The sequence below is a fragment of the Pseudorasbora parva genome, chromosome 3 (assembly GCF_024679245.1).
Source record: "Pseudorasbora parva isolate DD20220531a chromosome 3, ASM2467924v1, whole genome shotgun sequence".
In the NCBI taxonomy this organism is placed as follows: domain Eukaryota; kingdom Metazoa; phylum Chordata; class Actinopteri; order Cypriniformes; family Gobionidae; genus Pseudorasbora; species Pseudorasbora parva.
In genome coordinates this window covers 49,916,911-49,940,776 of record NC_090174.1, presented here as the reverse complement: position 1 = coordinate 49,940,776, position 23,866 = coordinate 49,916,911, and the positions used below count along the sequence as shown (strand labels likewise).

At 38.2% G+C, this 23,866-nt stretch overlaps 1 protein-coding gene across 1 annotated transcript; it reads left to right on the top strand.

Moving 5' to 3' along the window:
- The first annotated feature begins 213 nt into the window (after positions 1 to 213).
- Positions 214 to 18,855, top strand: hira (histone cell cycle regulator a). The gene is made up of 25 exons (XM_067439365.1): positions 214 to 503; positions 1,008 to 1,070; positions 1,218 to 1,328; positions 1,585 to 1,675; positions 2,596 to 2,690; positions 2,788 to 2,883; positions 3,822 to 3,982; positions 4,122 to 4,289; positions 4,462 to 4,575; positions 6,302 to 6,372; positions 6,503 to 6,608; positions 8,188 to 8,403; positions 9,845 to 9,930; positions 10,019 to 10,195; positions 10,303 to 10,470; positions 10,546 to 10,750; positions 11,774 to 11,872; positions 13,949 to 14,097; positions 14,413 to 14,574; positions 15,050 to 15,108; positions 16,099 to 16,204; positions 17,121 to 17,243; positions 17,336 to 17,499; positions 17,614 to 17,702; positions 18,239 to 18,855. The coding sequence occupies exons 1-25, from the start codon at positions 467 to 469 to the stop codon at positions 18,353 to 18,355; spliced, it is 3,033 nt and encodes a 1,010-aa protein (XP_067295466.1). The 5' UTR covers positions 214 to 466; the 3' UTR covers positions 18,356 to 18,855.
- Positions 18,856 to 23,866: the final 5,011 nt, after the last annotated feature.

The window sequence follows — 23,866 nt, the reverse complement described above, 5'->3', positions numbered from 1 at the left end:
GCTAAGCCACATGTCCAAAAATGGTATAATAGTCTTTATGGTTATTGACCTGTCTCAGGTTATACTAATATAATGTGACACTGCTGATATTACTAGCTTATTTAGACGCATTTTTTGTGTGTTTTTACTACTTTGTAAATCATATTTTATGACGCTTCTGCGAAATGAATGAATGTAAATAAGGAACAAACCCGTCCATTCTTTGTTTCCAAGGGAACTTCGAAGAAGACGGCGAACTTCCGGCGTGACTTCAGTTGCTGCAGCTTCACGCTCAGAGTTGATGTGTGTGTGTGTGAGAGAGAGAGAGACAAACAGACATGGAGTTTAACTGAGCAACAAAGTAACGGATGAGCCGCAGCACTTAAACGGCCGGACGGGCGGGCGGACGCTGGAAACGGTTCTCCTCGGAAGCGCAGAGGGAGATCGCGGATTGCAAACGGCGTTTTTATAATTGATCAGCGTTAAGATGAAGCTCTTGAAGCCGAGTTGGGTCAATCACAATGGTGAGAGCAGCAGCCAGAGAGAGAGAGTGTGTGTGTGTTTGTGCAAGAATCCGGGGCTTCAACTTGCGCTTTTGTTATGTAGAGACGGTTCTGCGGTGCCGTGTTTACCACTCGGGTTCTTTTCTGCATATTTTAGAGCAATACGATGAATCATAGTAATCGCCTTTTTAATTTATTTTTAGCTTGACTGGATTTAAAGAAGCCACCCATGATATATGATGTGCACAAACAGTGTACACCACCCATTTTGAAGTTGCAAAAGACAGACAGGCTGGCACTGGCAGACCTATAGTATGAGTCGATCAAGCTGGAGCTGATGGCTGTTATTACACTGTTAAAATTAAGACTTATTTATGTAATTTGAGAGATGATCTGGTCATAATTCTGGTCATGTATGCTAATGGGGCTATATTTGCATTTTAACCTATTTGAACCTGTCCATTGACAATGTTAGACATGCATTTTCAAACTGCATTGGTGTTATAAGAGTGTTTTTGTTTTCAGGTAAACCGATATTCTCAGTGGATATCCATCCAGATGGAACCAAGTTTGCTACAGGTGGCCAAGGTGAAAAAATCAAACCATCTTACAGACTTACATATATTTTTCTGATATTCTTTTATAGTATAGCTTTCAGATTACTCTTTAGTTAAATTTCAGTACTAATTTGGTAGCTTGTCATCAGGAACTAATATTTTATGTGTACACTGACAGGTGAGGACTCTGGAAAAGTGGTCATCTGGAATATGGCCCCGGTTCTTCGAGAGGAGGACGAGAAGAATGAGAATATTCCCAAACTGCTTTGTCAGATGGACAATCACTTGGGTATTGCATGATTATCTCTATATTAAAAATTATAATTTATAAAGGACATTTGTGGGTTGTTGTTCTCTTAGTACTTCTCTTAGGACCACATTTTGCTCTCTGCATTCAAAAGAAAAATGCAGAGACTGTTTTGATTATATTTTATCTTAAATGTCTTTAAACGTTAAACTGCTTTGACAGAATGTGAGACAGAATGTGTGAGACTGATGCATATTCAGTATCTAATTAAATGTTTTTGTAACTTTGTGCATTTCAGCATGTGTGAATTGTGTGCGCTGGTCAAATAATGGCTTATACCTGGCGTCAGGAGGAGACGACAAACTGGTCATGGTGTGGAAGAGAGCGGCGTGAGTAAAACAGAATTTTTTTCCAACTTTAAAACACTTCACATTGATAGCAGTTATATTAAAATTAAAGGTGCAGTAAGTGATTTCTAAGAAACACTTGATATTTGAAATCATCCCAAACAAACACATCCCTTCCTTCATTCAAAATGCACAAAAAAGCAATGCCAGAGTGGATGTCTCTTTATCATACCTGAAGCGAAACAAAATAATGTACATTACCGAAGAGTACAAGCAACAGTTGGTTGTTAGTTGCCAGCAGCACACCGGCTCCAGACAAACAATGACACAAAAAAATTGTCCTGTTACTTTAGCTTACATTATAACAACAGCATATCTTGGTTCTGTGAAACATTGCAAAAACCAATGTTACTCGTGTATAGAGCAGGAACCACGCAAAAATAACAGAAAATCTCGCTCTTGCCATAGCCCTTCTTTTTCTAGTTATATTCCTCTGGCCGTTTCTCTTTTGTAATGTCTCTCAGGCATCTCTCTTTCTACACTTGCTCACTCTCCTCCCCCATGAGTGGACAAGCCCTTACTCCTGCTCAGTTCGATCCACTTTCAAAAACGTTTTTCAGAAATCGCTTTCTGCATCTTTAAAGAAAACTAAAATAATTTGTAACATTTAGTTTTGTGATTAGTTCCAACATTTTAAAACCTTTTTAAAAAGGCTTTGAAATGATATAATGTTGAATATTTGTAATATATTTTAATAGGAAAGTAAAAAAAGAAAGTTGATTCTAAAAATATATATTTTTTTATATGTATTCCAGTAGACAGAATACAAATGCACTGTTTATTTCCCTGCTTTTGTGCGCAGATTGTAGTCTTTCTTTTGTTTATAAAACACAAACAGATTCCAGAAATGCATCCACGCACAAACCTTTGAGGCATTTTGCGCTATTTCTTTTGTTAAACAGTTTCATAGGTCCAAGCACGGTGTTTGGATCCAGCAGTAAACTGGCTAATGTGGAACAGTGGAGGTGCGTCATGATTCTGAGGAACCACACAGGAGGTGAGTAGAAAAACTCTGCCCATGTGATTGCTGGATATTGTCCTCAGGTTTGGCATTGTGTGAAGCACATGTGGTGTTTTCTCTCAATCTGATTCAGATGTAATGGATGTTGCCTGGTCACCTCATGATGTCTGGCTAGCGTCCTGCAGTGTGGATAATACCATTGTTATATGGAACGCTCGAAAATTTCCAGGTGAAAAGTGAATTTAGATCCTAGATAAAAGTCTAGCATCATTTGTTTGCAGATGCCGCTTGGTTTGATATGTTTCTAATATAATGACATTTAAGGGTTATTTTGCCTCAAAATTAAAAAAAAAATCTGTCATCAATTACAAACCCATAAGACTTTTATTCATCTTCAAAACACAAATTAAGATATTTTTAATGAAATTTAAAAGTTTTCGGTCCCTCTGCTGAAAGTCTGTTCATCCAAAACTGATGCTTCAAAACGTTCGTAAAATAAATCCATATGAAGCAACCAGTTTAATCTAAGTCTTCAAAAGAGATGAACAAATTTAATTTAGATACATGGAGCAGTAAAATATAGTAAAAAGAAGCTCAACTTGCTTGACTTGCAGGAACAAACCTCATTGGTTATTGCGGAAGCTCAAACCTACTGATGTGACATGCAAGAAGGAAATTCATTGGTTCTCGCATGTCAAGCAAACTTCTGTTTACCAAATTTGAGTGCTCTATGGATGGTTGCTATCAGTGTTTATTGAATAAAAGCGTAAATTATATCTGTTCATCATAAAATGATTGTGTCTCTTCATAAGACTTGGATTAAACTGCTCAGTTCTTATGGATTTATTTTACAATCTCTTTATGAATGTTCTGAAGTGTCAGTTTTGGGGGAATAGACTTTCAATGGAGGGACAGAGGTCTTTCAGATTCATGAAAAATATCTTAATTTGTGTTACGAAGATGATTCAATGTCTAATAGGTAAGGTGAGTAATTGATGAAATAGTTTTTAGGTGAACTAACCCTTTAAGAGTGGCTTAAGTACCTGAATAATGTTATATGTCAGGGAATTAATTTTATAGAGGTTTTCCTACTATATCAAAATCAGTTCTGATTCAAAGCATCAAAGACTGCATTTTTGAATTTGCTTTTGTATGTGTATGCCACAGAGATTGTGATGACTTTAAAGGGACACACAGGGCTGGTGAAAGGCCTGACGTGGGACCCCGTTGGAAAGTACATCGCCTCCCAGGCAGATGACCATAGCCTGAAGGTCTGGAGAACCATGGACTGGCAGCTGGAGACAAACATCACTAAACCGTTTAGTGAAGTAAGACTTCAAACTGCTGGCTAGAAAAGCTAGTTTGGGATTGTTTTTACTTTTTAGTTTATCCTATTTTCGCTTTGCTTATTTGATTTTATTTGACCCTGCATTCTCTATTTTTTCCTTCTCTCTTGCTTTGGTTCAGTGTGGCGGCACTACACACGTCCTGAGGCTGAGCTGGTCTCCAGATGGTCAGTACCTGGTTTCAGCTCACGCCATGAATAATTCTGGGCCCACAGCTCAGATCATCGAACGTGATGGCTGGAAAACCAACATGGATTTCGTGGGTCATCGAAAAGCTGTTACTGTGGTGGTTAGTTTTGGCTCAAATCATTCATATTCCACAGAAAAGCATGCATTTAAATCTTCATCGTGTTTTTTATTGCAGTATATGATTAAAATCATGAAGCTAAGCTGACTAAGCTCTATAATTTGATTTTTTATCTCTAATTGAATGGTTTTTGATTTACTCTCCATCCCTGCAGAAGTTCAATCCTAAGATCTTTAAGAAAAAACAGAAGAATGGCAGCACGCCCAAACCCAGCTGCCCATACTGCTGCTGTGCTGTGGGTAGTAAGGACCGCTCACTCTCTGTATGGGTATGCAACTTCTCACTATCTCTCCTTATTTTACCCTTCATTAGCCACATTCTCTGTTTAGTTGTTGTGATTATGTGGAGGGCTTTTTTTGTATGCTAAATCAATTTAATTTTTCCCTACTACAAATATTTTTTTAGTTTCCTTGTTCGTACAATAATGGGACATATCAGAGGATATTACATTTGTGCAAAATTAAGGGAAACTAATAAAATCCTACAAATAAATTTCAGTGTAGAATACACTACTATTCAAAAGATTGTGGCCTGCAACTAGTGGTTCTTTGCCGTGAAATTGTTTAATGCACATCTAGCCATGGATTATCCTGCTTATACCATGATCATTTGCCAGCACTGAAAACTTAAAGGAGTGATGAACTGAGAAATCAACTTTCCCCATAGCCTTTGATATATAAAAGGTCATGGTAATATAAGAATATCCTGTAAGTTTCAGAGCTGAAAACTTCCTTTTTAAAAGAAAAGCTTTTATAGACACCAGGCCCAGAAGAAAAGGCTCTCAAATCAATGACGTATTAGAAGGGTGAAATGCGGCCTCTGTGTACGCTGCTTCTGTAGCCTCGCCCACTGACTCGTGGAGCTAAACTTACCGCATTACAGAGCAATAAACACCCCAAAGGTGGCAAGATAATTGTTGGTAAACAAGACACAGGTGGTCACTGGATTTTCAGACATATTGAGATTAAAACAAAATGCTGTGGCTTTTGGATCCGCCAGAAATGGTGCAGCACACTTATGTGAGTAAAACATGTCTTATTTTATGCTATAGTATTGCATTGTTACAGATTGTATTGATTATGTGTACGTGTGTCTAGCAGAGCATACCATCACGCTGTCATAGGCTCGAGAATACCTTATTTGTTGGTTCATTGCGAGATCAGACTCCCAGGGCTCGCAAAGCCCAATGTCCCAGGATATGTCCAAACAGGCTGCCAAAACATAAGCACGTCAGCAGGCCAGTGAATCTTAAATAATGAAATAACATTAATTTATTCATTTACACCAATCGGGTAGCCTGATGTGGTCATACTCAATTCTAGTCAGAATATGAGTCTGAAACAGCTCTACTGGGCTGTGATTATGGGGCGTGTTTTAACTGAACCAGGAAAGACATCAATTGGATAGACCTACAACCAATCAGAGCAATGAAGCGACGCATTACGTTAGTTAAATGTCAACAGAGCTCAACTGTACTGTGTTGCCAAGTCCGCATTTTTTTCCGCGGGTTGTTTTCTATGTCCGCTTGTTGAAGCGACTATTATGTGATATTTAGGATATTAACCTTGCCAAAATAACACACATTTTACCCCAAATGCCGGAGAATCGAGTATTCAGATATAACATGGTATAAAAAAAATTAGTTATGCTATGCTCAAATAGTGTTTAATGTTCAATATAAAACAGACAAATGACATGAGAAAGCAATACATCACATCTCATCCATGTTAATGAGTTTTTGTCCTAACCAGCTGCAACCATGACAATACATTTTGTCTGTCCCGCTGGACTGTGGAGTGGCTCCTGCAGTGAATCCTCACTGGTCCAAAGCTCCATATAATATATTATTGTGATTCATTTTGTTTTTCTTTTTTCACACAGTATTTTGGTTTCATTAAGGATAGAAAATGTCATCTTCCTGCAGCTTAAGCATAGGATTTCTGAATGTTAAGAGAACACACCTTGAATCAGGTTTCCTGCTCTTATTCTTTCAGCTCACCTCACTCAAGCGTCCCCTGGTTGTCATCCATGACCTCTTTGATAAATCTATAATGGATATTACGTGGTAAGAAAACCGCTTTTCTATTTTGCAAGCTTTGTAAAGCTTTGGACATTGATATGGGGTAAAAACGTATATCAACCTGACAATTGCTGATCTTGTAAGAGACTGAGTGTTGAAACACTGTATCTCTCAGGACACTCAATGGGCTGGGACTCCTCGTGTGCTCCATGGATGGGACTGTGGCCTTCCTAGATTTCTCGCAGGATGAATTGGGAGATCCCTTGAATGAAGAGGAAAAGGTGGAGAAAACACACACACTAGTTAACTAATAAAAGTAGCTAACATTGCAGTTTTTAAAGGGGTAATTCAGCGCTGGGAAGATGAATCTATAAAACTGGGTCATTAATGTAGTAGAAATGTGAAATTATTTTTGGATTTGGTGCCTTCTAGACTGAGAAAAAACAGAAAATGTAATTTTGTCTCATGGGGATGAAAGACAACAATTCCCAGAATGCATTGCTTCACTGCCTCTCGAGGCCACTCCCAAAGCTACCGCTACAGGATTACTGGATCACTTTCCCACCGCGTTCATTTCATAAGATAATTTGAATATATTCCAGGGTTTCTACTGATACAAAGCCATATGCTAATCGCTGAAGTAACCCTTTAAGGCAACAACAACTTTTCAATTACATAATTAAATTATATTATTGAGGAGGAAAAAAAGTTATATTTATATTGCACATATTTAGTCTCGCATAGCCAGACTTTCAGACTAACAGTCTGGACTCACAGCTGCTTTCATTGGCCAAGGACCGCCCAGAGTCCACCTGACTGACATGTAAAGCAACCAATCACAACGTGTTTTGTTCTACGTTGTTTAAGGGTGTGAAAATGTAACGTTGATGTTTTTACAATAACAGACCTCTGTGTTAAACATTACATACATCACATACTTTTGAAAATCCAGCTTTAGTTGATCCTTATAAGTGTGATGGTTTTCTTCTTCCATGAGAGGGTTCTTTTCAAAACGATCTCTCAATATTCAGAAGAGTAGTGAATCAAACGGACACTGTGATTGGCTGTTTCCCCGCACGTGTCACACTTTCAGGTGCACGCGCTTGAGCTGATCGCAAACTCTGGATTAAACCAAAGTTGACAGAAAACGTTATACCAAGCTTTGAGAAACAGTTAAACTTGATCTAAACAAAGTTGGATTTATCTGGATTTGTTAAGTCTAAACCTACTCTAATACTCAGAGTTTGTTCAGCTGGCTTCATGCTACAGGCTTCTGGTGGACTGTTAGATAACACAAAATAAACGTATCCTGGAAATCCTGTTGAATTCCACCAATCAGATGACGACTGAAACTCCTGAAGTGTTTCCGATTTTGTGTGACATACCCATCAGGCGTTCAGTCAGCAGTCCGTGGGCATAACGTCTGAGGCTGAGACTAGCACGTATTTAGTTAATTGATTCATTATTTACTATTTATTTAATTCATAATCATGTTTTGAACCATTTGTTGAAATAAACAGCCTGATTGAACAAATTTGCTTAAGTTAAGTAAATCTACATAAAGAGATACACAAGACATTCTAGGAGAGTCTTTGCTAATTGCCTCGGCTCGCTCAATGCAGTGTGACAAAAACAGCAATGCAGGGTTTTGCTGTGCTACACCGCTCCTAGTTGGGGAAAACATATCTTGTTATAGGAAAATCCACACTTTTTTAAAATTACTGAAGAATGTAAATATTTTAATAGCTTCCATACATAACTTAGTTACTCTTCAACAGTCCACACATACGCACACAAACTAGCAAGGTGTTGTAAATGACTTGAGTCTGTAAAGTAAGATTTCTGTATATCTTTCTGTAGAATACTATTCATCAGAACATCTATGGAAAGAGTCTGGCCATCACGATGGAGTCGCAGCTTGCTAGCACAATCATTGAGAACCCAGAAATGCTCAAGTATCAGCAGGAACGGCAGGGGAACCCAAACCCTAATGGAGCCCAGGGAACCAGTCCCGAGAACCAGACGCCCAAACTCACCAATGTGCTCAATGGAGAGTCCCTGGAGGATATCAGGAAGGTCAGAAGAAAGAATATTCACTAATACACACAACAAATGAATAAAAAAGTTAATATACTAAAAGAATATGTTGGTAAATAATCTGGTAACTCATTTTTCCAACTACAGCAATGGCTAAAGTGTAGGTTTCTGCTCTCTGATTTTTAAAATCCAAAATCTAGCATAATTTCTCTGCAGATGCCACTGTTTGATATTTAGGCTTTGTCCCCCAAAGATAGTGTGTTTTTCCTAAGGCCAGCATATTTTTTCAATTGTTTTCAATGGTAGTGCCACCTATTCAAATATGCCAGCGGCGTGACGAGGTATTGAGCGTCCATTGCACACGCTTGCTTTTTTTTTTTTCTTAAAAAAAAAAAAATGCAGCGCTCATCACTGTCACTTATTACCCAGCTGTCCAATCATAGTGGAGGAGGGATGGCACAAAACCACATAGACCCACTGTTCTCTCTTTTTATATGTGGTTCAGCCATCTCTTCATCCCTAACAAGGGCCATAGTAAGAAACAAACTATATGTGAAATCCGATATTAGTAACACTTCCATGGATATTCCATATCATTGAAGCCAACGTGTTTTAACTGGGGAAAAAATGCAGTACTAAGTACTGTCAAGCACCCGCAGCTAGCCATTTTCGGAAGAGTGCTTGGCGTTTTCAGCTGGCTAAAACGCTTTTGTGGACACGTGGCCTTCAAATCTAAATAAATCGAATCTAAATATATAAAATTCATATATTTTTTTATGTGGCTTAAGTGTCCAAAAGTGGGCAAGTACTTTTTGGGGCAACTGTAGGTGTAAAAATTTAAATGGGAGAATCATACTGTCAAGTCTTAATACATATAATAAGTGGTTTAGAGAGCTTGAATGTTTACACTTTTGTCTCCTGAGAACATGTTTGCAGGACTTCAGTTATTATACATGAGCTTTCAAGTAAATGGTTAAAGCTACACTGTGTAACTTTTTTAGTTTATTCTTAGCTAAAAACACTTAGTTCTTTCAAAAATGTGCTCATTAATGTATATTTACTTCTTTCACGTAATAAAGTATTCTCGTAAGTTTATAATATGCCATTGAAAATACATACGGGTGAGGGGTTCGAATGCTGGTCGCCATGTTGCCCCTCCATCTAGTACATTAAGTACATTAGCCAAAGAGGGACATACCCATAAATTCAAGCTTCGCCTTTCGCATTTTAACACTCGATGGCACCGTGTCGAATGTGAAAAGGGGGATTGCCATGTTAATCTTGGACTAAATCGGCTACTGTAGGACTTAAAACGAAGTCAGAATTGAGAGGAACAGAAACTATTATTCACTGGATGGTCATATACCTTTTCACCGCTAGATGGGGGAAAATATCACACAGTGTAGCTTTAAAGTGACAGGATTGTATATTATACTTTGTCTGCTTTATCAAACAAACTTTGTCTGTTTGTTTTGGGCAGAACCTCTTAAAAAAGCAGGTGGAGACCAGAACCGCAGATGGGAGAAGAAGAATCACACCTCTCTGCATCGCACAGCTCGACACAGGGTAACGAACACGCACAACAACACTTCTAAAATTACCACTCACCTATACCACTGCATGCGTTCGGTGACTGAATCTCTCTTTTACCCAGGGACTTCTCACCAGCATTGTTTAACAGCACGCCGATCTTGCCGGGGTCTTCCGCATCTACTCAGCTCACCCCTCAGATCTCTTCAGATTCCAGCACGGCCAACTCACTCGGTCTGCGACCCTCCCACGACCCCACAACCACCTCTCCCAACAAAACTGCGGAAGAAAACAAGGACGGGTAAGTATAGTCTATGTAATGTAGGGGTCACGTCCAATTCCTCCTCTCTCTCGCCCTGTACTTTGTATAAATCTAATTTATTTTATTGTAACTGGTCTTTTTTTCAGTGGTGCTGCACCTGTGAACTCAATCGCTATGAAATCGAATCTGCTGTTGACGTCTGCCTCCAAAATCGAGCCCATGAAAGCTCTGGATTCACGATTCACTGAAAGGTCAAAAGCCACACCAGGGGTCACTAGCGTACCACTCACTATCGGCATCACCCCACTTGACAGGTAATAATGTCGCCATGATAGCTGGTGTGTTCTTTTAAATTGAACCTAAAAACTGAAGCTGTTTTGTGGTCTTAGGGTTAAAGACAGCAGCTCTGTGAAGGAGCCGAAAGTAAAAGATGAAACAAGCAGCGACAGCGAGGACAAAAACATGGTGAAATCACTCTCTATGGCCAAGAGGAAGGGAGAGATGGAGGGAGGAGAGGTGGTAGAGAAGAGGAAGAAGGGAAGGCCAAGGAAAGATGCCAAAATTATGGTGCCCATGTCACAGCCCATTCCACAGGTGACATTTCTTCTTTTGAGAGATGTTTGTTAAACAGATGTTTTGAAAGCTACTAATTCAGGGGTCCGTTCTTCGTACATCGCTAACTCAGTTAGCTGGATTTGATTGTTAAAGATTTGGCATGATTTTGGATTGTTTAGTTCATCGAAGCTCATTTTGGACAGGTCCGTAAACTTAAACCTGCTCAGGATCAGGCTTATTTCATGTAAACAGGATTAGATTGCATATTTTTAAGCGGCATTGATACTTCAAATATGTTCCAATCACTGATACTTTATTAAAAGAGTTCCTTACTGAACTAGGGGCAATAATCATTTAAAATTATGTTTAAAAAAATGGGAAAATAATATTTATTTAGATCAGTGGCGGTGATAGATATAATGGGAGTGGCTTGATGCAGTTCATGAGATGCAGATAACCTGATTTTAAGAACCCTGATAACTTGATAATCCTGATAAGGGTCAAAGGGTCTCTGATAAGGGTCAAAGATAACTTTGACCCTAAAGAAACAGTAGTAGATAGATATGTTTTTTAGTATATTAATGATGTCATGTAACATCTGCTTCAAAAGTCAAATAAATTAATTGATAATTACAACATTGAAATAAAATGTAAAGCCTGTACAAATACTAGAAATCGTTAATATAAATGATTGGGAATCATGTAAAAAAAAAAAAAACTACACATTTATCTATTATAACTTAATAGAACACGAAAGGGTGCAGTTATCTCATACAAATTAACAATGCAAATAAATCAAGTTCAAAAGTATTAATCCTTGCTGAATAAGTATCTAGTATATAGTAAGTATAATCTTATTGACCAGTACAGTAGTGTACAAATGTATATGTTTATTTGTTTTGTTCATATTATATATAAAATAAGAACAAATCTACACTAGTCACCTATGACTGCTATAATCTCTGTAGTATAGAGAAGAGACCTGAGTGTCTCTTATGTGTGTGTGGGCATCAGGTATTAATTTAGTTTTCTCTATTTACTAATTGGTCTCTTCTCTTGTAGACTCTGGCCTCAGTGGAGAAGGAGCCATCTCGATTAGCAACACCTGCAGTGGTGTTAAAACTTCCCACCCCATCCATACAGAAATCATTCAGCACTCAGGTATGGCACAATCACGCATCCAAGATATCAGTCCGGTGTTCACAATTAATGCTCTCGGTAGATTATATTGTGTAAACAGAAAGCTTAAGTACTGTCTGAAAGAGTGCTAATGAAATTAAAAATAACTTTTAGAGGATTCCTTAAAGGTGCACCATGTAAATTTTAGCGGCATCTAGTGGTGAGGTTGCGAATTGCAACTGCCCACCTCTTACCCATCCATTTTAGTGTTAATTTCGTCAGACAAGACTAAATATGTTCGTCAACAACCTTTTTTTCCATGACTAAGACGAGACGATGACGACACTGCACCAATGTCCAAAAACGCTGACTACGACTAAATTAACATGCATTATTGTTGATGAAAAGGGACGAGACTAAAATGTTTTGCATAAAATAAAAATTAAGATAAAATCTCTTTTCATTTTCATCTACAATCGTCTCTACTTTTTCATCACAAGACCAGAGCTGTTATGCCTTCAAAATATTCAGAATGAGTTCGGCCAGTTGCTCAAGTTCAGGTCTCATCTCTTCTGTTGCTGCCATCCTGTGGCTGCAACACAAAACTATATGGAGCAAGAAAACAGTTGTCAACTGTCATGCATTTTGCATGAGTGAGTCACATGCGCCGTTGATAAAAGACCTGCACACACACACGGTCACGTGATTACGGCGCTCTCAATAGTTCTACACAAGCCAGCGCTGTCAATACATTAAATAGACAACCGCTTCACAGGTAAACAGTACAGTAATGAACATTTTAAGATGTTTTTGTAGTAAAAACTTTGTGCAATAATTATGGTCCATTAATAAGTACTTAAAATATTTGTCTTTTTCTTTTCTAATATATTAATTTTTTATATTACTATTAGTGTAGTGATTAAGGTGAAAATAGAGAATTCCAATGCAAAGATGCAAATTTAGAGTCATTTTGTGGCTCTACCTTGCATCTTAATATTTTAACTTTATTATACTTATATAAGCACACACAAGTGAATATTAATGAATGCAAACAAATATAATTTAATCCAAGAAAACTTTAAAAGAGGGCTTAAAAAGGCAAACTTATTTTCCCTTATAATGTACAGTAGGCTATAAATATATATGAATTGATACCGATCGAAATTGATACATTTAACAAAGTTGCATTTTGCATTCAACAAAAATCAAGTGTTTTGTCTGGTAATTATGACATTTAACCAATATTTGATATGTGTGAAACACTATTTGACTGAAATAGCATTAGAAATAATCTCAGAAATAATTTATGTAAAAAAGACTAAAAGGTTTTAACTAAAATTCATAAAACTAGACTAAAATGAAGAGACTTTTAGTCGACTAAAACTCAAGGTATCTTAGTAAAGTTTTCTTTTGACTAAAACTAGAATAGAATGACTACTTTTAGTCGATTAAAAATTGACTAACTAAAAAAGATATGTGAATGACTAAATATGACTAAAACTAACAATGGCATTTAGCACAAAACTAAGACTAAGACTGAATTAAATAGGTGACAAAATTAACACTAATCTATTTAGAAGCACAGAGAAGCTACGGTGGCCGACAAAGGACAAAGATGTCCTCATCTGAGACCGCAGAGAGTAGCTTATGCTCTGTTGAGCATTTTGTCCGTGTAGGGCTACTGTAGAAACAAGGCGATGTAAATTGGTGACTTCGCTGTAAGGGGACCCGAGGTGTATTTAGAGAGAAATGGCTCATTCTGAGGTAATAAAAACATGACAGTTCATTATGAAAGGCCTTTATACACCACTAAAAACATAGTTATGTTTATAATATTGCATTTCTGTCAATAAATATTACATGTTGGACCTTTTAAGAAATAAAAATAAGAATTCCTTTATAGGTGCTGCAATTGTGTTTTTAAACGATAAAATGTGTGTTTATTTGGTATTTGTTGTGTTGCTCTATGTATACGTATACAACTGTCTACATAAAGAATTGCCTTCAAGGAAAATAGTTCAAATCAAATCAGCTAATAATAAAAGCAAAATTTAATGGACTTAAACCCACACCAAATTAATTTTGATTTTAAAACAAAAATGTAACCTGCATGTTTAGGTGGGCACAGACTCCATCACATATCTGGAGGTGGAGAATGAGGTCTCTGTGGTGTCTGGAGCTCGTCTCAGTCAGCTCAAATGGAGCAGAGAGGGCAGAGAGTGGGACACGCTGCTGCCCAGTCGCATCATCATAGCCACAGGGAGCAGGTGAGCAGACACAGACACAGAGTGACACGTGTCTTAATCTGAAAACCACGCCTACCTGGGGGGAAAACAATCAAACCGTCTCCATTGACTTTGCTTTACATCGTCACATAGCAGCTTTTAGGCATTGTTCTGTTTTTTATTATAAGTCAGAAATGACAAGGGGGCCGATTCACTCAATACATAGTCAATGGAGACAGCTGGATTGCAACACCCCCCCCAAAACACCTAAATGTGCTCTGTCTCTATGTAGCATGCATTAAAGCACACTGATTTTGACATTTCAAATAAAACTACCTTCTCTTTCCCTTTTCATAGCGATGTTGTTGCTGTAGCATGCGAGGACCGCACACTTTCTGTCTTCACTGCTTGTGGACGGAGACTGATTCCATCCATCATGCTGCCCGCCCCCATGTCAGCACTTCATTGCTCAGGCCACTTCGTCATGGCGCTGACGGCATCAGCCACCCTGTCTGTCTGGTACTGACCCTTCGTCTCTGTTTCTCAATAGAAAAGTCAAGTCATTTTTTTGTTAAAACATGGCTGTATTTATAACCACAGTTAGGTTGATTTGTGACTTATTTTTTTAAAAGGTCAGTGATTGAAAGGATAGTTTACCCAAAAATATAAATTGTCGTCATTTACTTAAGTTGTTCCGAACCTTTATAGATTTATTTCTTCTGCTAAACACAAAAGAAGATTTTTTTTAAAGATCATAGTTAACCAAACATTTGATGGTCCCCATTAACTCTTTTTTTCCTACTATGGACATCAGTGGGGTTCAACAGTTTGTTTGGTTAGCCATAATCTTCAAAATATCTTCTTTTGTGTTCAGCAGAAGAAAGTCATACAGGTTTGGAACCATTTTCATTTTTGGGTAAACTATCCCTTTAACTAAAATCTGAAAGATATACACATGATGTTAAATGGCTGGTATTGTCTTTTTTTTCTGCAGGGATGTTCAGAAACAGACAGCTTTGGTCAAAAATGAATCTCTGAATCCAATCTTATCAGGTGTGATTTTTGTTTTCTTTCTTGAATAAGTTGAGTTCTTTCTCCTTTTAATCTCTCTATGTGGAACTTATGAATTGACCCTTTGTCAATTAACCCTTTTATTAAAAGCCCCACCCAAAGTGTTTTTTATTCCAACTCATGTTCTATAGCTGCATTTTACCATATTTTAGATAATTTCTGTAAAATTGTATTTAGAACATCAAAATATACTACTGATCAAAACATTTAGTTGTACAGAATCTAATACTTTTATTCAGTAAGACCACGTTAAATTGATCAAAAATTACAGCGAAGACCTTTCATTTATAAAAATGTTGCATTGCATTCCATTGATAAAGATTTCAATTTCAAATGAATGCTGTTCCATTCATCAAATTCTGATCGGACTTTCCACAAAAATTAAGCAAATGTTTCTTGAGCACCAAAGCGTCGTATTTTATCCAAGCATTGGGGGGGTGAAACCCACTTTTGCGACGCGACTGAAGCGATTATGTGAAGCTTCCCGTCATTTCTGCGTTCACATCAGGTCAAATGAAGCGCTGCCTTCCCGGAATGCTGCGCTGAAGCGTTGAAGTCACCCATAGGAATAAAGTGGAGCGCGGCGCCTGGATCGACTGGATCTGCACCTGAGAGAGTGTTTATGGGCGTACATTTCCTCTCTCGCGACTCGCTATAGTCACACACGTGCGCACCCTACCGGTAGAAGAGCCCGTACGGCCCATACAAGGACCTTCCGATCTATTAACGTCAAGTAGACCCATACTCGAAAAAAACTCTCCGAAACTTGTGAGAAACCGGAAGGAGTATTTTTAACACAGAAATACTCAATCGAACGTCCAACATTAGTTTTTGAAACTTTGTCTATGTTTAGGACGGGAATCCAAGTCTTTAACAGTGTAAAAAGCTCAGTATGCATGAAACAGCATTTCACCTCCCCTTTAAATCAATTGAAATATACCTCTCTCTCTCTCTTTCTCTCTCCCCCTCCAGGCACAGACGCCACAGTAAGTCAGTCTCTTTTGACTCAGCAAGGTGTAGCTGTGGTGGTGCTCTCAAATGGAAAAACGTACTGCTTCAACTCATCGTTGGAGACCTGGTGAGTGATACACAAACCATGTATTAAAGGGTAAGTTCACCCAAAAATGACAATTATTTAATTAATTACACACCCTCATGTTGTTGGACACCATCTGTAAGACCTTCGTTCATCTTCGGAACACAAATGAAGATATTTTCTTGAAAGCTGTTGGCTGATAAAGGCTTCAGAAAGGCCTCCATTGGCATTCAGTACATTCCCACTCACAAGACCCATAAAGGCACTAAACACATTGATACAAAGTCCATCTCACTAGTGGCTGTACAATAATTTTACAATGCGATGGAAATAGTTAGTGCGCACAAACCAAAATAACGACTTTATCCACCAAGTTATTGACGTGAATTCGACGCATGTGTGAGAATATGACGCAGATCCGCCGTTCGGACACATGACCCAGAAGAGAGAAAAAACGCTACTATCGTGTGAGTTCACGTTCGAGACCTACACGGAAGACAATAACATGGCGGATAAAGTCCTTATTTTGATTTTTTTTTGCGCACAAAAACTATTCTCGTCACTTCGTAAAATTATTGTACAGCCACTGTAGTGAGATTGACTTTGTAACAACGTTTTTAGTGCCTTTTATGGGTCTTGTGAGTGGGAATGTACTAATGCCAATGGTGGCCTATCTAAAGCCTTTCTCAGCCATCAACTTTCAACAAAAATATCTTCATTTGTGTTCCGAAGATAAACAAAGGTGTTACGGGTGTCCAACGACATTAGGGTGAGTAATTAATTAAATCATTTTAATTTTTGGGTGAACTAACCCTTTAAGTTAAGTTTAACTAACATGTAACAACCAGACTGTTGGTCATATGTCAATTGTGTTGTGGACTACTGTCTAAATATTTTTGGGGCCACTATGATTGTTCTGTCTCTGATATTGTGTGTCTTTTCTCTTCATATCCAACAGGAATTTGATAGCAGATAAGCAGGACTCTCTGGTACAGTGTGCAGACTTCCGCAATTGCTTGTCCTCTCAGGATGCTCTGGGCTCCATGGGGCCACTAGCCCTCACACAGGGCCGTAATCTGAGGTAATCGTGATCGTTTTTCTCTGCTCATGCTTCTTTCTGATTGGATGACAATTAGCCTTGTAGAGTAACCGTCTCACTTTTGTCTCTCTCAGTGCGGGGCGGTTGGCTTCTCGCTTGTCATCGACTCCTCACCACTTCCAGCAGGGAATAACTCTGGCCTTCTTGGAGAACCAGCTCTCCTCTGCCCTTATCCTCCTCTCAGCAAGCGAGTACAGGCACTGGCTTCTCATCTACGCCCGTTTCCTCGTAAACGAGGGTGAGTGAAAAAGTGGTCAGCTGGTAAAAATGGGAGATACAAGAGGGTCCATTATAAATTTAAATGCTGCTCACTTTCTGTCTTTGGGATTGAGAAATAACTGTTTCTTTGCAGGTTATGAGCAGAGGTTAAGGGAACTATGTCAGGATTTACTAGGACCGGTTCACAAATCCAGTAGCAGCTCCTGGGAGCCAACAGTCCTGGTATGGTATATTTTTTGTACTTAAAGAGGACCTATTATGCGTTTTTTTTTTTCCTTTAGTGTATAATGTTGCTGTTTGAGCATTTAGAAGGAAGTCCACAGGAATTTATTCTCTATATCAGTAAGCATTGTTTCTGAACTCTGTAACCGTTCGATTATAAGCTTAAATTTTCTTCTGGGAACGTACAGATTTCACAATATTCCTCATTTCAATAATTCACGACCAAGGTATATACAAAAAAGGGACAAGGCCTAGTTGAACTGCATTAGTAGTGTTTATGGTAATGAGCGTAACATTTCCGAAACGCAGTTGACCAATCACAACACACTGGTCCAGCTGACCAATCAGAGCACATTGTGCTTTTCAGAAGGATGGGCTTCATAGAGACCGGAAAATAACAGAGCGTTACTAACAGACTAGGTAGAGAGGTGCAGCAACAATGTAAAATATGGGGAAAACAATGTTTTTTTAACATTCAAGCATGTTTATAGAGTTAATAAACCTTTACTAACCTAACTATCTTCTGTCTATTTCAGGGTCTAAGAAAAAGGGATCTGCTGACAGAGGTGCTGCCCGTGATTGGTCAGAATTTGCGGTTCCAGAGACTCTTCACAGAGTACCAGGATCAGCTCGAATTGCTGCGCATCAAATAGCACTTCACTTTCGACCTTTTGATGTTTCACCCCAATCCCTTTCCTGGCCTGTACATGTGCTAACAATCTGCCTTAGCTTTCACTGACAGCACTGTCTATAACGCAAACATGGACACTAATAAAAATGGACAAAAATAATGATGCTTTTTTAAAGAATTAATTTGTTAAATACATTTATTAATTATGTTTGTAAACTTTGTGCCTGTGGTAAGAAAGAGAAAAGGATGGGATAGTTTGCATTTTGGGATAATTTTGATCAAGCACAAAGTTTGCATGGCAGTCATCTTAAAACTGGACATTTTTACTTCTCAACTAAAAGTTGATAGTGGTGAATCAAATCTCCCTCCTTTCTTTTTGTCTTTCTCCTTCAGTTCCTAATTGTACAGCCACTTGTCATTTATTTGTAAATGTTTGTAAAAGGCAATTTTTTTTCTCCGTTTTCTATAAAATTAAGAAAATGGTAAACCTTCAATTAATAAGGAATAAACGATTTACCAGTTCTACAATATGTTGCTCTGTTCTTTTTCTCCCTCATATGTAGTTTGAGATTATTTTCTGGTGCGACAAAATTACTAAAATCAAGACATTTTTACTGGTTATTATTTCGCACCACCTTGTTTTGGCATGGTGGTAGTAGAGATCTGATTGTTTCAAAATGAACACACTCTAAAAGTAGAAATAGGCTTTATCGTGGGAAAAGCATCACACGAGAAGCTAAGATGATCATTTGGTGATCAAGAAAAAATGCAAGCAGTTAAGTACACTATGTATTTTTATTGTTCAAAATTAACCAAAAAAAATCAAATAATGAGTAGATACATTATCATTCCTTCAAAAACGTGTTTTTGTCTTACTCTGATTCACTATGGTAAGCGTGTAATATTATTTTCGCGGGAAAGTCCATATATCACTCTTGCGTGTCTTGTCATATCCATAAATGTGAATGTTTTATGAGCAGTAGGATGATGATATATATTTCAATCACATTCACAAATTCGATCACGCCACACCCATTCTCCATTCCCTTCACTGGCTTGTTTCCACCAGGATTGAATATAAGATCTCTCTTCTAACCCACCAATGCATCTATGGAAATGCCCCCTCCTATCTGAAAGAACTACTCACACCTTCAACTACAGCTCAATCACTTCGTTCAACAAATTCAAACCTCCTTCATCTTCCCAAGACTAAGCTCAGCACTATGGGTGATCGGGCTATCTGTTCTGCTGCTCCTCAGATTTAGAATGCCCTACCCGACCATCTGAGGACACCTCAAGCTCTTGAAACATTATTTTTGGGAGAGCTTATGTCTTTTAGCTATTAAATCTATTTATATTTTCCCATTTTTTTAAATGATCTTAACTGTAGCACTTTGAGATTTGTTACAAATATAAAGTGCAATACAAATAAAATGTATTATTATTATTTATCCGCATGGTCATGCAGAACCAAAGCACAACCATAATGTTATTCCGCAAAAATTCATGCAGTTTTTTTTTTTTTTTTTTATCCTCTAGAAAAGGTACATATGTGTATCTTTAACATCTTTGTGGAAACTATGACAGCCTATTTTTTCAGGATTCATGAACATAAAGTTCAAAATTACATTTATTTGAAATAGATTTGTTTTGTAACAATGTAAAAGTGTTTGTTATTTTCAATCAATTTAATGCATCCTTAATGGGAACATTTTTTTATATTATTTCTTTAAAAAACATATGCTGAACCTAAACTTTTGAACTGTAGAAATCTAAAGAAAATGGCTGTAGTGGCTGGATCCGTAAGCCTGCAATTATCTTCCAGTAATGACTCCCCTAATAATATGCTCTTTTTGTTATATTCATTAAAATTATAATGAACCAATTATTCTGACTAATGGAATACTGTAGCATCTTTATAAGGACACATCAAAGTCCTACTGAATTTTGCTTCTCTTTTGTGTACTGGCATGTTTCAAAGTTTGTTTGTGTTTTTTTGCCCACACTTGTGACCTTCATAAATGCCACAGTATCCGCAAACGCTTTCAATTCTCAAAATGTGCATAAACATAAATGTAACACTCATCAAGCGTAAACAACTTTCTTTTCAAGTGGCCAAGAGGTATGACCCTACTGGGTGACTTAGCATTTAATGGATGGCTTGGCATTGTGCGAACGATGGAAATGTCTGTTAAAAACAGGAACTGCTGCATTTGAACACTAGACTAGAGGATAAACACCTGAGATCCACATTAACACACACAAAAAGGAATTCATAAGGAGACCTCTAGCATGGACAATTTACCTCTTATATAAATCAGATGTGACTGTGTTCACTGTTCAAAAGCCTTAATTTCTAATTCGCATTTCTCCGCTTACCATATCAGTCCAGAGGCCTTGCCTAAGGGCTTAATGTGTCAGCTCTCTGGGGCTGAAATGCTTTTTCAGTGCTGTAGTTCGGAGCGATGCCATTTCATTTCTGAAATAAACACAGCTGTGATGTCTCCAATCCTGTTGATCTGAACATTTATATAAATGTTAGAAAATGCCAAAATGCCATTTCAGTGTGTTGCACAACTGTTTTTGTTGTGTATTTACAGATTTTTTGTTGGAGAAGTAGCTCACACACATATCGGCTACTGTCATTCTAGAGACTGATTTTTTTTGTTTTGAGAATTTCCTTTTTATTTATTCAATTGATAAAAAGACAATAAATAAACAATAAAGACCTTTATAATATTACAAAAGATATCTACCTAAATAAATCCTGTTTTTTTCTTCTGTTTCCTCAAAAACATGATTTAAAGGTCCTGTTCTTTGCAATTACATCTTTCAAACTTTAGTTAGTGTGAAATGTTGCTGTTGGAGCATAAATACTGTAAAATTATAAAGCTCAAAGTTCAATGCCAAGCGAGATATTTTATTTAACAAGAAGCTCCCTTTCAAAGCATACAGCGAACGGCCGGTTTGGACTACTCATAGACAGTAAAAGAATTGGACAGAGCGTTCCCATTGACTTCAACGGTGGAAAATGAGGCCAATCAGAGGCACTCACTTCCTGATGGCTGAGCGAACTGCGCAGGCTCAGACTGAGCTTGACGTAGAAGATGTGACGTAAGCAAACTGTCTGACAGCTGTAGGTCTTCTAGTAGTTTTGGAAAGTGAAATCTGAATCACGTTGTTTAAATATTTTCTCCCGTTGCTTTTGGCTCACTATCGGCTTCTCTCCATTCTTCCCCCTTGACTTTATCAGACTTTGTCTCCACGTCCCCCCGACTGCCTCATAGACAGTAAAAGATTGCTTCTGAGCGTCTCCTCCTGTCTATACGGTAATTTCTCAACTTTGCGACAGAGCCGCGTTGGTTATGATGCAATCGTTAGCCTATTTTTACAAAAACAGCTTCTACGGGGCGATAGTGTAAGATACAAGGTAATGGGGCCTTTTATGCATTGTCGTGTTTCTTTAGAAATAAACAATGGACAAATGGAGTCTTTAAACGCCTCAGATGTAAAGTTATTCACTGTCAAAGTGACTCAAAAATGAATGGGAGTCAATGGGATGCTAACAGCAGGTGATGGCTTGGTTAGCAATGGGTGGAACGCTTTCCGAGTGCTAGATTACCCCCTTGTGACTACACCCTTGCACTTCCTGCAGGAATGACGTCACTAGAACCGTTTGTTGACTAACCCTCAGCCCACAAGTACATGCAAAATAGGGGGCGTGGTGTTGTTGCTCTCCCACGTGGAGAAGAGCGCGCATTCAGCGCTTGCATCTCCCCGTTATGGTAAGAGGAGGGACCTTTCCGGGCAAAGTGCGCTAAGCTGATCCAATCACAACACGGGAAGCGCTGGCCCAATCAGAACTCGTTATGTGTTTCTTAAGGAGGGACTTCATAGAACAAGGAAATCATCAGGCCGTTTTTAGGACAGAGGAAACAGCGCTGTACAGATAAGTAAATTGTGTGAAAAATACTGTTTTTTTACACGCAAAACATGAACTCATGTTATATTGCACACTGTAAACATAATCAAAGCTATAAAAAACACGCAAAGAACTGAACCTTTAATGCTACTTTTTTTTAAAAATACTGATAACACTAAAATGTTACTTGAACACCAAATCATCATATTCGAATGATTTCTAAGACTTCTTTAAAAGATGTCACGAACAGTTTAAATTATTATTTTTTATATATATAATTGTCTGAGGTCTAATGATGTGTGTGTGGTTTTTACATTAAAAAAACATCATAACTAATAAGTAATAGGCTATTTTCTAAACTGGTTTTGAGGCTCTCTCAAGAAGCACTCGGTTTTGATGGGCGTGCCACACTGGAGACTTGGAAGTAAATGCCCACGGCTAGGATTGGATAAGATTTGCATATTTAATAAGCTTCTGTTCCAAATATGGACGTAGTGACCGTGACATCACCCATAGGATTCCGATAAGCCGTTCTGAAGCTTAAAGTAGGGGCGAGCTGGGCGTTGGCATCTTGCGAGCGAATCATCGCTTGTCACTCCTGGATAACAGAAAATGGGCAAAAAGGCGGGATGTGGGCAGAGCTTAGGTGACGCAATGACTATAGACAGCAGATAAATGGCTATCCACCTGTAACCATGCCCTTAATTATGCAGAACTTTAAGGCGTTATAGAACGTAAACGAATGAGTTATAAAAAAATTCACCCCCCTCACAGTTGTCATGAAGATCAAAATTAGCCTTATAGGCTAACACACAATTTGTACCAGGCTGTAAACATGTTTTTTTTCTGCTGTAAAGTTGAGAATTTTAACATTGGGGTTAATGAGATTCTGCTCCCTTCTGGAGCCTGTCCCTAGTGGCCAGTTGAGGATTTGCAGTTTACATTACTTCCGTATTGGCTTCAAGAGAGATCGCGGGAGGTTGCCGCTTGGTCTGAAACTGCTCCATTGGGCTGTGATTATGGGGCGTGTTTCAACCGAACCAGGAAAGACATCAATTGGATAGACCTACAACCAATCAGAGCAACGAATAGACGCATTACGTTAGTTGTCAAATGTCAACATAGTTCAACTGCACTGTGTTGCCAAGTCCGCGTTTTTGTCTGCGGGTTGAAGCGACTATTATGTGATATATAGACCCATGAGTGCGAATTTTAGCAGGCAACCTTGCCAAAATAACACACATTTTACCCCCCAAATGCCATTTTTCCCCCGGAGAACCCCCTGAAAATCTATTGTTTAGGGCTAACGTTAGTAGTTGGCGTGTTTTGTTGTAAAAACTTGGCAACCCTGTCTGCACGCGTGCTGAAATCATGCTGGAATACACAATCTTTGCCGGTGTTGTAAAACAATAAAATAATTTAATGATACAGAGTATGATTAAATGATAAGTAATAATTAAGTAACAATTTAATGATACCCAACATGATCATCATTTCTGAGAGAAATTGTGAAGGTGAATGCTAATACAAGCAAGCTCTCCGTTTAGGATTCGAACAAATATAATCCAAGCCCCTTTGATGACGTGATGATTACGTTATTGTTGATCATCT